This window comes from Vipera berus (assembly GCF_964194415.1).
Source record: "Vipera berus genome assembly, chromosome: Z".
NCBI classification, from domain to species: Eukaryota; Metazoa; Chordata; class Lepidosauria; order Squamata; family Viperidae; genus Vipera; species Vipera berus.
Window position 1 is genome coordinate 18,745,602 of NC_138205.1, and position 16,345 is coordinate 18,761,946.

A 16,345-nucleotide genomic window follows, 5' to 3' on the forward strand; every position below is an offset into this window, starting at 1 on the left:
CCGAGGCTTGAGTTTTCCTCTAAGAACATGTTTATTGGCTACAAAGTATCGGCACAGTCAAAAGTGAAACCAAGATTAAAGCTCCCTCCAAAAGGTTACAGTATTGCAAAGTTAAATTTGCCACCGCAGAAACTATGCAATCAACTACATTTCCCAAGAGAATAGTTTGGTGGGCATTCTAACATTAGGCTCAACCCCCAGTCTAACGAACAAAAATGACCTTGGTTCCCATGGGACAGAGAATTGTTTACACTAGCATAAAACTCCCCATTCCTCCCCCCACATCCTCATGGCAAACAAAAATGAGCAAGATGGCTTCACCCAGGTTCATTTCAGAGTTGACACACCCAATAGAAGGAATCTCAAAATTGGGACACCCCCTCTCCCCAGTAAAACTAAATTCTATCCTGTTTTGCATTAAACCAGGGGATTTCAATCACAAGACCATATGCAAATCAGCAAATGAAAATAACAATGCAAAAGCTTAATTTTTTTTTCCACCTGCCATTCAGTTAGAGGAGAGCTAAACTAGCAATCGGTTAATCAAAACAGTCTATAGATATAACTGTTTATTCTACAATTTTAATTTAATTTAATTTTAATTTTATTAGATTTATATACCGCCCTTTCCCGAAGGACTCAGGGCGGTTTACAGGGTATTTAAAATCAGCAATACAAATACAAAGGTTAAAAAAAACAATTAAAAAAGATTAAATCATCCCTTAAACTAAAAACCCTGGTTAAAAAATTCTCAGCCTGGGCCGGAAAGCTCAAAGAGCCAGGTCTTCAGGTCCCGGCGGAATGAACGAAGGTCATTTCAAGATTACACCCTGCGTGAGGTGCACAGCATCGGTAAAGGATTTGTATACTGAGATTAACCAGATTTCATCTGTACCATACATTTTTAGAAACATCCAAATATTATGAAATATGGTTGAAAATATACAGGCAATGCTGGCTGGGGAATTCTGGGAGTTGAGGTCCACATATCTTAAAAGGTTCAAAGATGGAGAAACACTCTCTTAGAGGAATAGCAGTGCCTGGATTTAGTTTTGGATTTAATCTGAGAATTCAATATACCATCCTCAAAACGTCTACCACATCCACACATGTTATTTTAATGGAAAAGAGGGAATACTTACCTGCTGAAAAGGGTTGAAAATATCTTGGCTGCAGGTTAAATAGTATTGTAGGATCTCTACAGGGTTGAAGGAAAAGAAAAAAAGGGCATCAAGCCACTGGATCCATCTATTCTAGACATTAGGTCTTTAAAACCTCTTCTTAGATCTCCTGAGTTTGTTTATCCAACCTCTGTACATGTTCAGATGAGGTGGGGAAAGAAACATGTACACACACACACACACACACACACACACACACACACACACACACAGCAAGAAGAGGAAGAAAAGAGATCAATCACAAAAATCAAGTGTATTAAATAGCTACACCCTGGGAACTGTTGGCCATGTGTGAGTTGAGCATTCTGGAAATGGCAACCCTGATACATGTTCATGGATTTCCAGCCCTGCCCCCTAAAAGAGACTCTAGCTCAAGGGTGCCCAACCTTGGCAAATTTAAGACTTGTGGATTTCAACCCCCTGAATTCCCCAGCCAATGTGACTGTCACATTGCCACTGTCCACAACTCTTAAAATTGCCAGGGTTGGACATCTCTTGCTCTAGCTGTTTGATGCCTTTATGACAGACCAACATTTCAACAGGCAAAACAAATCAGATTGCTCTAGGACAGAGGTCCCCAACCTTTTGGGCACCAGGGACCGTTTTTGTAGAGAGAGGTTTTTCTGAGGATTGGAGGGTGCATGGTTTTGTGTCCTGCCTGCATCCCGTGGATGGGGCTTTGCTTGTTTGTGCAGACCGGTTGCTTGCATGACGCGGACCAGTACAACCCCCATGGACTGGGGGTTGGGGACCACTGCTCTAGGACAGTGATTCCCAACCTTTTCTATACCCTGCACCCCTAGAACACTTCTGATATATTCTCGCACCCCTTACAAAAGTTCAAAATAACGGCAACAAATTATGCATTTACACTATATAATTTGGAAAACCCAAGTTTTTGCACCCCTTGGAATATCGTCTCACACCGCTGGCTGGGAACCCCTGCTCTAGGACATTAGATGTGCATCATTTCAATGTGATGGGGTTTTTTTGTAGTAGCCAAGGTGGTGAGGCTCATTCATTCATCTCTTTAATTATTTTTTATAAACAACTCAAGGCAGTTGTGGAAAATGAAAATATTAGCTATTGTTCTTTTATGCAAGTTTTAGGCCCAGGTAAACTAAATCAGGCCTCATGGAAAAAGTATTGAACCAAAGTCTGTGCCATGCTTAATTTTGCCGTTTGCAATTGTACATTACTTAATATGATTCTGCTAAGCTTGCTTGTTTCAAATAGATTTAGAACATAAAGACTGGAACAGTAAGAAATAGGGAACTGAAAGTAGCTGATGGATGCGAGTTCCAATGTACACGAGTATGTGGAAAGTTATGTTCAGCAGAGGGTCAGCAGGAAGTCAGCATGAAACCAGCAGAAAGTGTAAGATTGCTGACCATCTGTCTACAGTCTTAGGACGGGAAAGGGTATAAAGAGTTGGGCCTGGACCTGATTGATTGGCCATTGGCCTATAGCTGTCCTTATTGGAACTGCTATGTCATTGGACCTCATTGCAATGAGTTATTGATGTAAGTGATGTTTTGTTATTATGTTTGATCTGTTCCAGATTAGTAGCAAAAGAAACCTCTGAATCTTAAAGTGAAGAATTATTGTTTTGTGTTGCTGTCTTGTGTTTCTTTCCTTGGGTTTTTTCCCCACGACACAGTGAACATATCTAATACTCCTCCTTCCTCCGATTTTCCCCGCAACAACTCTGTGAGATGAGTTGGGCTTAGAGAGAGTGACTGTCCCAAAGTCACCCAGCCGGCTTTCATGCCTGAGACAGGACTACAACTCACCAGCTCCTGGTTTCTAGCCTGGAGCCTAAAACAGGGGTAGGCGACCTCGGCTTTTATGACTCATGGACTTCAACTCCCAGAATTCCTGAGCCAGCCATGCTGAGGGGAAAGGGAGAGGTTTCCAAACTGAGCCATGCTGGCTCAGGAATTCTGGGGTTGAAGTCCATGAGTCATAAAAGAGCTGAGGTTGCCTACCCCTGGCCTAGGCCGCTTTATGACTCATGGACTTCAACTCCCAGAATTCCTGAGCCAGCCATGCTGAGGGGAGGTTTCCAAGCTGAGCCATGCTGGCTCAGGAATTCTGGGAGTTGAAGTCCATGAGTCATAAAAGAGCTGAGGTTGCCTACCCCTGGCCTAGGCCGTTTTATGACTCATGGACTTCAACTCCCAGAATTCCTGAGCCAGCCATGCTGAGGGGAAAGGGAGAGGTTTCCAAGCTGAGCCATGCTGGCTCAGGAATCCTGGGAGTTGAAGTCCATGAGTCATGAAAGAGCCGAGGTTGCCTACCCCTGGCCTAAAACAATAGACCAAATCAGGACCATCTTGAAAAGCGCAGAGAGAGTTACTCCTTGGCTCCCTCATTACTTTCAAGGTTAGTGTGTTGCCCATGTTCACCCCACATTTGGAAAATTACTCCTCTTATTAAAGCTGCTCTGTTCTGAGTTGCCTTCTGAAACTGGGAAATTCAAAACAGCTGCCTTTTTTAACGGAATAGCTGCCTGTATACAAGGATCACTGTTATAATGACAGAAATGTTTTTTATACATAAAATATAAAATCAGACTTTTTTTTCCTCCTAAAAACAAAACAAAGATGCTTTGTTTGCAAACAGAATCTTTTAAAAAAATATCCAATTGGTGATTTGGTGGGGGGAAAAATCACTGATTATTAGCACAATACATGTATCCTGTCTGCTCGGAAATAAGCTCCCACAACCCCTTACTGTTCCCTTCTACTTTCCCCAACAAAGATCCCATGAGCAGGCTGGATTCAGAAATTATCAAAACACCAGAATTAACCTTTTCCCTCCTATAATTACTGCAAAGAAAAATCGCATCCCATTCCAGAATAGACATCCACTTAGTGTTGCTTTTCCGCTGTCTTTGTTAAAGCAACAGTTCTCATACTGTATATAACCCCCAAATCAGTGTTTCGGTTCTTTGAAAAGCAGTACAAAATAACTACGCAAAACATAAGTAACTGCTTTCAGAACTCACCAAGAAGCAGAATTTTAAGCACGGGATGTTAGCTCTCCTTTGGATGATTTTTAAACAAGCTCAGCACAGATTTGCCAAAGGTCCTATAGTCCAGCTAACAGGTAAACTAAAATTTAATTTTAATTTAAAATTAGATTTTTAAAATGTAAAAACTTGCCAAATGATCAGGGGGAAGGGAGATTTAATTTCTCTAGAGCATATATCACAATTACTACTAAAGTTTGCACATTGCATTCTTGTTGGAAAGGCATTGCTACAGTGCAGCTTCGCAGCCTGGGAGCTGTGTTATTCCCTGGGTGAAAATCCAGCATCTTTATTCCGTAAGATGCAGCAGATCTTATCCTACCTGGGCTTAGTCCAGACCTGGCATGGGTTGTGTTCATCACGTAACCATCTGGCTCAAAGCAGAAATCACTCAGTCCCTGGAGGGGGAAAAACAAAAGTTTCTTTTACTTGCAGGGCATTCAGTTGCTGTCAATATCTATGAAGAAATGTGGACTATAAAAGGTGGCAGCTAGAGAACAACAGTTGGCCAGTTTGATCAACATCAGACACTACTAAGGAAAATTGTGGAAGAGCTTAGACTTTTATGGCATGGGTGAACTGGAAAATTCAAAAGGAGATTGCTAAAAGCTATGGGAGGGACAGGAATAAAAATAGAGGCAGTCCTCGACTTACGAACAAAATTGAGCCCCAAATTTTCATTGCTAAGCAAGATAGGTGTTTTGCCCCATTTTACAACCTTTCTTGCCACAGTTGTTAAGTGAATCACTGCAGTTGTTAGTAATAGCAATAGTAGTAGCATTTAGACTTATATGCTGCTTCATAGGGCTTTATAGCTCCCTCTAAGCGGTTTACAGAGTCAGCCTATTGCCCCCAACAATCTGGGTCCTCATTTTACTGACCTCGGAAGGATGGAAGGCTGAGTCAACCCTGAGTCGGTCAGAACTGAACTGCTGGCAGTGGGCAGAGTCAGCCTGCAGTACTGCATTCTAACCACTGTACCATCACAGCTGAGTAACATGGTTGTTAAGTGAATCTGGCTTCCCCATTGACTTTGCTTGAGAAGATTGCAAAAGATGATCACATCACCCTGGGACACTGCAATTGTCATAAATACATGCCAAGCGTATAAATTTTGACATGTGACCATGGGATTGCTGCAACAGTCATAAATGTGAAAAACGGTTATAAATCACTTTTTTCAGTGCTGTTGTAATGTTGAATGCTCACTAAACAAAAGGTTGTAAGTCAAGGACTGCCTGTATAGCAGGAGTGGACCTCCTGGGGCCTTCTACACCTTTTGAGCCTTAACTCCCATTAGACCAGACCAACAAGGCTACTGGCAAAGGATTTGGAGAGTTATCTATAACATCAATAGAAATAAAGCATGCTACATCCTCAGAGGAAAACATGCTGATACAATCGCTATCAAGAATGCAGATGGAGTACATCAAAACGAAACAAAAAAAAGCTTGCTTTTTGATTTGCTGGAACATGGAAAAGAATCCTACAGCCTGGGTGGTGTGGAGAAGAGGTTTGGCAGCCATCAACAAAGGGACACTTATGGTCAGTGGCCTTCAGACCACACACACTGCTATAACTAAGTTGGAAAAAAAGAGTGCTTTAGCCAAAGGGGTAGAGGTTGGGGTTGGTCATAACAAGATTACAAATGGTGAGGCGGAATGAATTGCAAAATTGAGGGAAGGCCATGGAGTCTGGGAGAACCATCCCTCTTGTTGGGAGAAGTAGCAAAGGATAATATTAGCTGCATTTGCAAACTTGTGACTTACTATTCGCCATATTTAAGCCTCCCAGGGTGTTGTGCAAAGCAGTGTGCTTGATTAATGGGTCAGTGTCTTATGCAAACTCAGAAAATTGAGCTAATGGGGTAAACTGGGGTTAGGGCAGTCATCTGGAAATGTGTTGGCAAACACAACATTAGAGAATAGGATAAAGTGAAAATTTGTTTAATATTTTAGGCTGTTCTGACAACCTGATGGTAAAAAAGACAGATATGTAGGTCCACTAAAAAAGAAACAGTTGCATGAGTTGGAGGAATGGGGACGAGGCTGATACAATAGAGAAGGACTTTTAACTGGAATGTGTGAACGGAAGACCTGATTGAGTTGAGGATTCCTGAATTTTTGCTTCCTTACAAAGAAATGGGGAACCATGATAGTAAGTACAACTGTGAAGGAAAGGTTTATATGCATCGTTTCTATGCTTTCCCTTCCTTCCAAAAGTCTTTGCTGCTGTCAACATTGAATCGCTATGATGCCTGCTAGCTTCTATCACTAATCAACTTGCCATAGAAAAGGGGGGGTAGGGGTAGAAAGAGCAGGGAGAAAACGGGATTCTAAGAAGCCGTTCATGGATGGTAAGAGCCTGCAAGAATGCCAAGGTCACTGACAGAGGTGCTTGACGGAGAAGTGGACTGTTCCCATAACAAACCAAAGTTCTATGATTGGACAATGTGAACACCCGGTGGTGAGGCAAGGGAAGCTAGGCAATTTTTTGTGTGGGAAAACCAGAGTTGGTTTTGCTTCTTTAGTTCCGAGATGTGTACTCAATGAAGTTTCTTTTTGATGGCATTCAAAAACCTTGAAGATTCCCTTTTTTGGGTTCGCTAGTCAGACAGTCGACAGCTGCTTTGATTAAAAGAAAGATAAATGAAATAAAAAGCATAGCAAATCACTCAGATTGAGCTGTAGTAATCTGCTCCCAGGTAACCAATAAAGAACTGCTACTGATAGAAGAGAATACTTATAGTTCAGGGTTGAACTGTGAGGTCCTTGATGTTTTCTGAGCTGGGTTGTTTTCTTGCAAATGTTTCATTACCCAGCTAGTGCCCTGATGATACTACCTAATTGGGTAATGAAATGTCTGCAAGAAAACAACCAAGCTCAGAGAGCATCAAGGACTCCTCAGAACTGCTACTCATCCCTCTGCTTGTCCTTCCTTTAACTGGGAGAAAAGGGAATCAGGATTATCCTACAACTAGCTGAGCCGTATGAGTCTCTAGCAAAAATGTTTCAGTTGGCTTGCTTTGCTCTTCTTTTTTCCTTTCCTGCCCTCTGTTTTTCGACTGTAAAGTTGTTGGTTGTCTTTGGTCAAAGAGTAGGGTCAAAATGGTTGGAATGACAAAATCAAGAAAAGCCACAATTGCGCTTTCCTTTAAGGACAGGATGGCCAACCAACAATGAGCAGGAAGCCCACAATTTTCACTTTTGAGTTTGCAGACCCAGCTCCCAGAATCCACAAAGATGAGGCAGTCAAAATTCATCGATAAATCACCCGACGTTGACAGAATAATTTCCTGCCGACATCTGGTGGGGAGACAAAGAAATGAAGTTTGTGAAGATTTTGGATCGGCTTGGGGTAATCTAGAATTGGAACTCTTGTTCCTGTTTTACTTCTGAGTGGGGGGAAAAATAACTTTGTCCATTTGAAGGACAGCATAATGTTATAACTCCTATGGTTCCATCAGCCGAAATATTTATTACAAAAAGTGCCTCCTCTCAATGCAAATATTTGGCTTTTAAAAAATCACCGTGCTTCAACTTAGGACATTGGAAAATGCACTGAGAAATGCAATGAAGTTATGGGATGTTCATACACAGGGCTGGTGGGCACCAGGTTGGAGAAGACAAATGAGAACAGGAGTACTTCCATGTCTCTAGGGGAGCTACTTCATCTTAATGGGAGGTAGCCCTAAGATATGAGAGAGAGAGAGAGAGAGAGAGAGAGAGAGAGAGAGAGAGAGAGAGAGAGAGAGAGAGAGAGAGAGAGAGAGAGAGAGAGAGAGAGAGAGAGAGAGAGAGAGAGAGAGAGAGAGAGAGAGAGATTGTGGATTTGGAATAGCATGGGGTGGGGTGGGGGGGCTCGGCTGGCCTAATGGAGCAGAAGTGCAGGATTCTGGATTTGGAATAGCATGGGGTGGGGGGCTCGGCTGGCCTAATGGAGCAGAAGTGCAGTTTGGCAGGAGTACAACTCAGAGGGGGGGGGGCTTGCATACCATTGAGAGAGGCACTTAAGCCACTCATTCTCAGACGAACAGAATTAAGAGGGATGAGTGAGACAGATGGAAAATGCAAAGCTTTTTCTTATTTTCTCCAGGGGCTCTGAATAATGCCTACTAATTAAAACAACCTCAAGGAGAGAGTGTAGGCATGGGTGTGCCCATATGTGTGTTGCTGTATGTGTAAAAATATACACGAAGAGAGTGAGATGGTGAGAACATCCCCTTCATCACCACCACCTCTACCACCACCACCATTCCTCCCCCACCCACTTCCAAATGCCACCCCTCTCCTGGCTGAAAGTGCCAGCAGTTAAATTATTGTGCTTCAGAGAACAGAAGACAGTTTATCAGGCAAGACCACCGGCCAGTTTGCTTGGCTGCTGTCCCTCTAATTTCAGAAAGTTGCCTGGTGGGCAAAAACTGTGCCAGTTCCTCTACATGCAGTGGCAGGAAATACAACTGAATTTGTACTTTTCATACATTATATTAGGGGTGCCAAGTGTCCAGCTAGGGAATTTCATGGGGCCTACAGGAATTCAACCTTCTGAATCCAGAGTAACAGAGTTGGAAGGGACCTTGGAGGTCATCTAGTCCAACCCCCTGCTAAGGCAGGAAACCCTATACCATTTCAGTCCAGTCTCTTCTTAAAAACTTCCAGTGTTGGAGCATTCACCACTTCTGGAGGCAGGTTGTTCCACTGGTTAATTGTTCTAACTGTCAGGAAATTTCTCCTTAGTTCTAGGTTGCTTCTCTCCTTGACTAGTTTCCATCCGTTGCTTCTTGTCCTGCCTCCAGATCTTCTCCAGGATGGATGGACCTTTCTTTTCCTTTCCTTTCCTTTCCTTTCCTTTCCTTTCCTTTCCTTTCCTTTCCTTTCCTTTCCTTTCCTTTCCTTTCCTTTCCTTTCTCCTTTCCTATTTTCCCTTTCATTGTTGCAGGCTTTCAGCCCCCCATATCGCTCTTTGAAATCCCCAATTCTCCTCCTAAATGAGATTCTGATCCTGCTAACTTTGGGATGGTGCCTTAACCATTCTGTGCAAAGACTGAAGAGGTCTTTGAGCTGACCCAAGTTATGCACACCTGGATTTAGGAATCTTATGGAGGAGTTCTATTAGATGATAATTAGATCCCCAGCTGTTACAAGATCCAGTAGTAGCTTTGTTTAATTTTGGGGTCCTTCTGAGTGGGGTGCTGGATTTCTACCGCCTCCCCCCCATCCTGCTCTGGCAGAATTATTGGTAACAATCTGTGCTTATAAATAAATAAAATGTGACACCGTGCAATTGTACAATTGCCCCAGGGCTTGCTCAAGGTTTGCTGAAGTTCGCTTGTGATGCTATCCTTGTGTATCCAGAAAATATGAGGCACAGTTTCTGCAGGAGAATATAATTTCTCCGTGTTTGCCTAATACCTAAATATACTGTATGGCAGGGGTCCCCAACACCTGGTACACGGCTCAGTGCCGGGCTATAGTCTGTTCAGAATTGGGCCATGGAAGAGGTGGGCAAGTGTGTGCACGTGCACGAAACTGCATTTGTGAAAGAGGCGCGTACGCATGCACAGCCATCCCCTCTCCTCCTCTTCCTCCCCCCGCTGCCACCGCCAGTCTGCCAAACCAGAAAGGCTGGGGACCGCTGCTGTAAGGGACAGCCCCAAAGTTATCATCTGCCTTTGCTAAATTGCTGGCCCTATGAGTGTGTTTGTCACGGGGAAGCGTGCTTTATTTTAAAAAGGGAAATAAAATATCATCCCCAAGGTGCTTTTTCAAAAGACGACTGGACGTTTTTTCCTCTCTCTCTTGAAGACGTTTCGTTTCTCATCCAAGAAGCTTCTTCAGTTCTGACTGAAGCTTCCTGGATGAGAAGCGACACGTCTTCAAGGAAAAAATAAAGGCCAGTCGCCTTTTGAAAAGGCACCTTTGGGACCAACATGACCTGGATGTTTATTTATTTATTTATTTATTGAATTTATATACCGCCCTATTCCCAAAGGACTCAGGGCGGTTCACAGGGCAAGTTAAAAACAATACAAAAAGAGAGAATAAAATTAAATTAAATTAATACAAGCCCACAAAATGTCTGAGAATCTCCATAGAAAGTAAAATGACCATTCTAAGACTTGGTGTTCAGCCTCTTGGGGTTTCCAGTATGGAGAAGAGAAACCTTTTGTTTCTGTTGATGGATGGAAATGCTTGCATACAGACGATGGCATGCTTTATTCTGTAACGTACTTTATTCTGTACAAGCTGCCTGCTCTTTTTCTATACTGTAGTTCAGGGGTGTCAAACTGCCAGCCCACGGGTCGGATGCGTCACACGGAAGCCGCGCCCACCCACCCCAGCTCCGGCAAGGGGAAAAAAGTCACGATATGTCACGACACATCACGTGGCGCAGCGAGTTCGACACCCCTGCTGTAGTTCCTGAGAATATTCTGAATCGTGATACTGTTCTGCCTTAATACACCTCGAAGAACCAATACAGGTAGAGCTCGACTGAACTATTTGCTTAGTGACCATCCAGTGTTACAACGGCACTGAGAAAATGACTTACAGCCAGTCCTCACACTTGTGACTGTTGCAGGATCCCCCAATCACGTGATCAAAATTTGGCTGCTTGGCAACACATATGTATTTTACCATGGCTGCAACATGCCGAGATCGTGTGATCACCGTTTGCGATCTTCCCAGCTCGATTTTGACAAGCAAAGTCAATGGGGGAAGAAAGATTCGCTTAATGGCTGCATGATTCACTTAACTACAGGGATTTGGCTTAACAACTGGAGGCAAAAAAAGGCCATAAAATTGGGTACAACTCACTTAATAACTGTCTTGCTTGGCAGTGGAAATTCTGGTCCTGATTCTGGTCCTAAGTCGAGGACTAGCTGCTCAGGTAGTCCTCGACTTATAACTGCAATGAGGTTATCCGGATAGCAAATATCTGAATTGCACTCATAAATCTTAGCAATCAGGTATGTCAGGTACCAACATAGCCGGACCTGATTTTATGACAATTTTTACAACGATTATTAAGAATCGCATGGTGGTAAGTTCGAATCCACTCTCTCTGATGTTTTTTTTTAAAATCACAAATTGTGGTCATATGACCACAGGTCACTGCAACCCGTTGTCAATGTGAACACACTTACAAGTGCCTGAAATGCAGTCATGACCCCGGGAAAGTGTGTTTGTGTGAGTGTGTGATATTTTACAGTGGCTGGAAGTGCTTTATGGACTGTAAAGCAGCCTTTGAGGTTCTCGCAACTCTGGACAGTCGATAAACAATCAGTCATAAGTCAAGGATTATCTGTACTATAGACTGTAAATGGTCACCAGATCGCCTCTTGCAAAATTTGTGAACGTAGTGTAAAACAGTAGAATAGCCTCATACCCCTCAACCTAGTACTGTTTCCAGTTGTGTGGCAGTTCAGTTTCCATAATTCCTAGCTAGTGAGCCACACAGAATAGTCTGATGATCTGTTGATGGTAGATCTCTCAGCAGTGGTACTCAAAGCAAATGTCCAAGCAAAAAAAATCTGCTGTGAACTCCATTTGTCATCAGGAAGGGCTTCCAGCCAATAAATGCACAGCTCCATCCAGTCACCCCGACACTACCCTGAATTAAGGGATTAGAGAGTCGTAAAAAGGGAGTTTGATATTGTCATGGGGATGTTACAAATATGCCACTATTTTCATTTATGAAACCTGGAATATATCAGCTCATAAAGAGTTGGCCATATCAGAATTGAATTTCCCTTGGTTTGGTTTGTTGCAGGTTGCTACCCAGTTTGCTAATATTGCTAGGTTAACCCTAATGGCTTCCCCTCTCTGCTGGCACTCTCTGAAAATGCTGCTTGTTGACATTTTAACCTTGACCTACATCACTCTCGAATCCAACCTATCCACAGCCCCATATCACTCACCACAGCTGCTGCTGTCTCCAGCCCCATGGAGCCCCAGCTCAGGATAAGGACCAGGAAACTCATGACAGTCATCCTGTTAGCACAAAAACAAACACGCCATTCAGATGAGCATGGAGATCAAGGTGGGTTGGTTGCGTTCTTTCTGGTAACATTCCATATCTCCAAAAAGCTTCATGCAGAGCAACAGTGGTTTATTTTCATGTCCTGCTAGCCCATGGCAACAAAGACACCCTTCTAATCATTTTTTAAAAGCTGTCTTAATAACACAGTCTTCATCTCATCCCCAGTCTATTCCAATGGCTACCTACGTAAATTTATCCTTTGCTGTTTCAGTGTAAAGTAGTGTTTTTCATCTTTTCCCAATACAAGTCTTGCTATGGGAACAATCTAAGGTGCCCCATTCATGAACATAACGATGATGATGATAGAATAGAATAACAGAGTTGGAAGGGACCTTGTAGGTCATTTAGTCCACCCCCCACCCCCCATCCAAGCAGGAGATCCTACAGCATTTCTGACAGATGGCAGTCCAGTCTCTTCTTGAAAGCTTCCAGTCATGAAGCTCCCACAACATCTGAAGGCAAACTGCTCCATTGGTTGATTGTTCTCACTGTCAGAAAATTTCTCCTTATTTCTAGGTTGAATCTCTCTCTCCTTGATCAGTTTCTATCCATTATTCCTTGTCTGGCCTTCAGATGCTTTGGAAAAGAGGCTGATCCCCTCCTCTCTGTGACAGCCCCTCAAATATTGGAATACTGCTATCATGTCTCCCCTGGTCCTCCTCTTCACTAGACTAGCCATGCCCGGTTCCTGTAACCGTTCTTCGTATGTTTTAGCCTCCAGTCCCCTAATCATCTTTGTTGCTCTTCTCTGCACCTTTTCTAGAGTCTGAATATCTTTTTTTATAGTGTGGAGACCAAAACTGGTTGCTGTATTCTAGGTGTGGTCTTACTAAAGCTTTATAGAGTGGTATCAGCACCTCACGTGATCTTGATTGAATCCCTCTGTTAATGCAACTTAAGGACTGCATTGGCTTTTTTGGCTGCTGCCGCACACTGTTGGCTCCTATTTCATTGATTGTCCACTAAGACTCCAAGATCCCTCTCACAGTTGCTGCTATTAAGCCTGGTTTCACCCAATCTATATTTGTACTTTTGGTTTTTCTTGCCTTAGTGTAAGACTTTAAATTTCTCTACATTGAATTTCATTTTGTTAGGTAGGGCCCAGTGTTCAAATCTGTCAAGATCCATCTGATGATGATGATGATGATGAAGAAGATGATGATGATGCAGTCAGGAGCTGCATCTATTTAATCTCCTATTAACTGAATGGATTGGGCTTCAGAAGAGACTGAATATCTGGTTTTACGCAGATAGATCTGACTCACACTTTCCAAAGCACCACACCGGCATCACGTGGACTCACTATATACAGAGTTAGTCCTTAACTTACTTCCTTATTTATATTTCATATTTCTAAACCACCCATCTCCCTCAAAGAGAGACTCTGGGGGTTGTATACATTATCATATAAAATACAATAGATTTTAAAACGTGTGCTATATTATATTATGTTCATATCATCGCTTTCTTTTGTTCTTTAATGTATTCTAAATAGTTTTGAGTTACAAATAATTCAAAGATATAGTTATTTATTTAATCAAAGTGAGAGCTGTTTATGGATATTTTGCGTTGAATAAATGCATTGAGATGCCCTACTGGCACTTTGCAACTGGTATAGTTCGAGCAGAATCACGAAAGTTTTTGTGGTTTTTCCCATACTGAAATACTTTCTGTGTATACCAGTGTTTCTCAACCTTGGAAAATTTAAAAAATGTGGGCTTCAATTCCCAGGAATTCTGGGAGTTGAAGTCTACATCTCTTAAAGTTGCCAAGGTTGACAAACACTGGTGTAAACCATTTATAATGCCTGAAATGTCCCTTAAAAGGTTTAATTTAAATTATAATTAAGACCTGACATGTCTTAAATGAATGTTATTACAGTCCACAACAACACTGTGCATCTCTCTTTTTCCCCCTCCATTTTCTTTTACAATGAAGCAATAAATAAGTCATAATATGCTAAGTATGAAGCTAATAACAGTACCAGCCACTAGCCTGAATTTTCCATATGAAACAGTTGAGAGTCTATATAAACCAAACTAGCTTATGATGTAACTGAGCCCAGAATTACAATTGTAAATCATTCCAGTCATTAAATAGGTCACCATGTATGTGACCATGCCCAATTTTACAACCTTCTTTGCAGCAGTCATTAAGTGAATCTATTGTCCCTGATGGGTGTTTTATGCCAGAAAACAGAAATAAATGCATTTCTGGAGGGAAAAAAGTCATATATTGCAGTCATGTAACCATGGGGCTTTAACTGTGGACTATGAATTCCTGCATCTTACCCTCCTCCCAGGTTATTTGGAATGTGTTCTGTTGGTCATTAAAAGACCCATAGACCCATGCTCAGAAATAGTCATAGTGATAAGTTACTGGCATGAAGCTCTTCTATACCAAGTGACTTGTCAGATGGACAACTTCAAAGATGGTTAAGTTCTCCATCTCAGGTATTTAGCCACCATCACACGTCTCCCCATCACACTTTAAAGAGAGTGATTGCTGGTGGTTTTCCCACTTCTTGATGACACAGGATGAGGGGGGCAACAATGAAGCTAAGGGGATCTACACATTGCTGTCCTTAAATTGTCCTGGAATAAAGCTTTAAGGATAAGACCACTTGCAGGCCATATGCAGATTAGCATTCCTTCCACTGAATGGTGGAGGATAGAAGGATTTATATTCCTTGAAGTCATCTGGTCATTAGCACTCTTTTTGAGAGTTGTTGAGGCCACTTGAAAGTTTATCTGTGCTCACCTGAATAGTGCAAATGGGTGTGGAGCCTTCTTGGAACTGTTGAAAGGTTCCACACCCATTTGAACAATTCAAGTGACCCTGAGGGCACAGGTAAACCTTCAAGTGGCCTCAAGGACTCTCAGAATCTAATGACCAGATGACTGCAAGGAATTTCCATCCTCCACTATTCAGTCAGAACTGAAGAAGCTTCTTGGATGGGGGATGAAAGTCTTCAAGGAAAAACAAAGTCCAGTCGCCGTTTGAAAAAGCACCTTTGGGACAACTGTGACCTGGATGACTGAGAATCTCCAGACACATTTTTTCCACTGATGATATTTGGGGATGGGAGGAAAACAAATTCTAAGGAATCCATCAACCCTACATCACAGTGGCTATAATAAGCAGGTACAATAGGCTGTGAGATCACCAAGTTTTATACTGTAGTGGTTTCTGCTGACTCATAAATAAAACTTTAACTCAGCAGTGGAGAATGGCCCTCTAGCTAAATCCATTTCCTCACCAGTGATTTATAACATTCTTCTACTGTCATTGTGCTGAGATAACAGTAATGAGGGCAGGCTTTATAACCGGCTGGGTTATATACTACAAGATGCTACAAATCACCAGGAAGGAATGGCTGTAGTGTACTTTTTTTTTAAATGGCCTTGATACAAAATGCAATGAGAGAAAAAAATAAGGAAGAGAGAACAGGAGATGTTGACTTTATATCTGTAAGATATCAGATTGAGGAAGCCAGTTATAAACCAAAGCTGGAAATTACATACTCCTGAACCAAGTTTTTTGGTCTCAGTAATACAGCATAGTAACCCTTGATTAACTAAACTGAATTAACTTAATAACACTGAAGCCTAAACGGCTCAGAAAGGTTTGCATAATATATTACTGAGCAACACATCTGGTGCGAATCCAGTGAATATGAGGTACTTTGACATCTGGGTGGTAACAAAAATCTGAAAAATCATTGGAATTTGATGGCAGATAAATTTAACAAATTATTATGGTGGATTGCGCAGTCAGCCAGATATCCAGACTGGATTTAGCAGTTTTAGCTACCTTTCCAAGGACCTGGGATAGTTAGAGCTTGTTGTTTGATGGTGTTAAAGGCATTGATGCAGGCTGTGAGTTGTTCCAAGTAAAGTTGCCTTTTGCAATTGACTGATGGTGCTTTTGTCAATGCCAATAGTGTTCAAACGATAATCAAGATGTTTGAGTTTGCACTGAAGGCACCTTTCATTATTGGTAAAAAAACTTTTCTTCCAGTACTCCTGCAGATGCTGGCCCTGGTTGTTCAGCCAGGAATTGCTAAGTTCTGTAGCCCATTTGTTATCAG

At 42.2% G+C, this 16,345-nt stretch overlaps 1 protein-coding gene across 1 annotated transcript in view; it reads right to left on the reverse strand.

Annotated features, from left to right (window-relative positions):
* The window catches only part of LOC308677887 (protein tweety homolog 1-like), a gene marked incomplete at its 5' end in the record, with an annotated part of 91,724 nt that overhangs the window by 9,399 nt on the left and 65,980 nt on the right, over positions 1-16,345 (reverse strand). Inside the window, 3 exons of the mRNA XM_081344582.1 lie at positions 1,143-1,198; positions 4,538-4,613; positions 12,134-12,206. Coding sequence (XP_081200708.1) covers positions 1,143-1,198; positions 4,538-4,613; positions 12,134-12,206 — 205 coding nt within the window. The remainder of the gene's footprint in view (positions 1-1,142; positions 1,199-4,537; positions 4,614-12,133; positions 12,207-16,345) is intronic.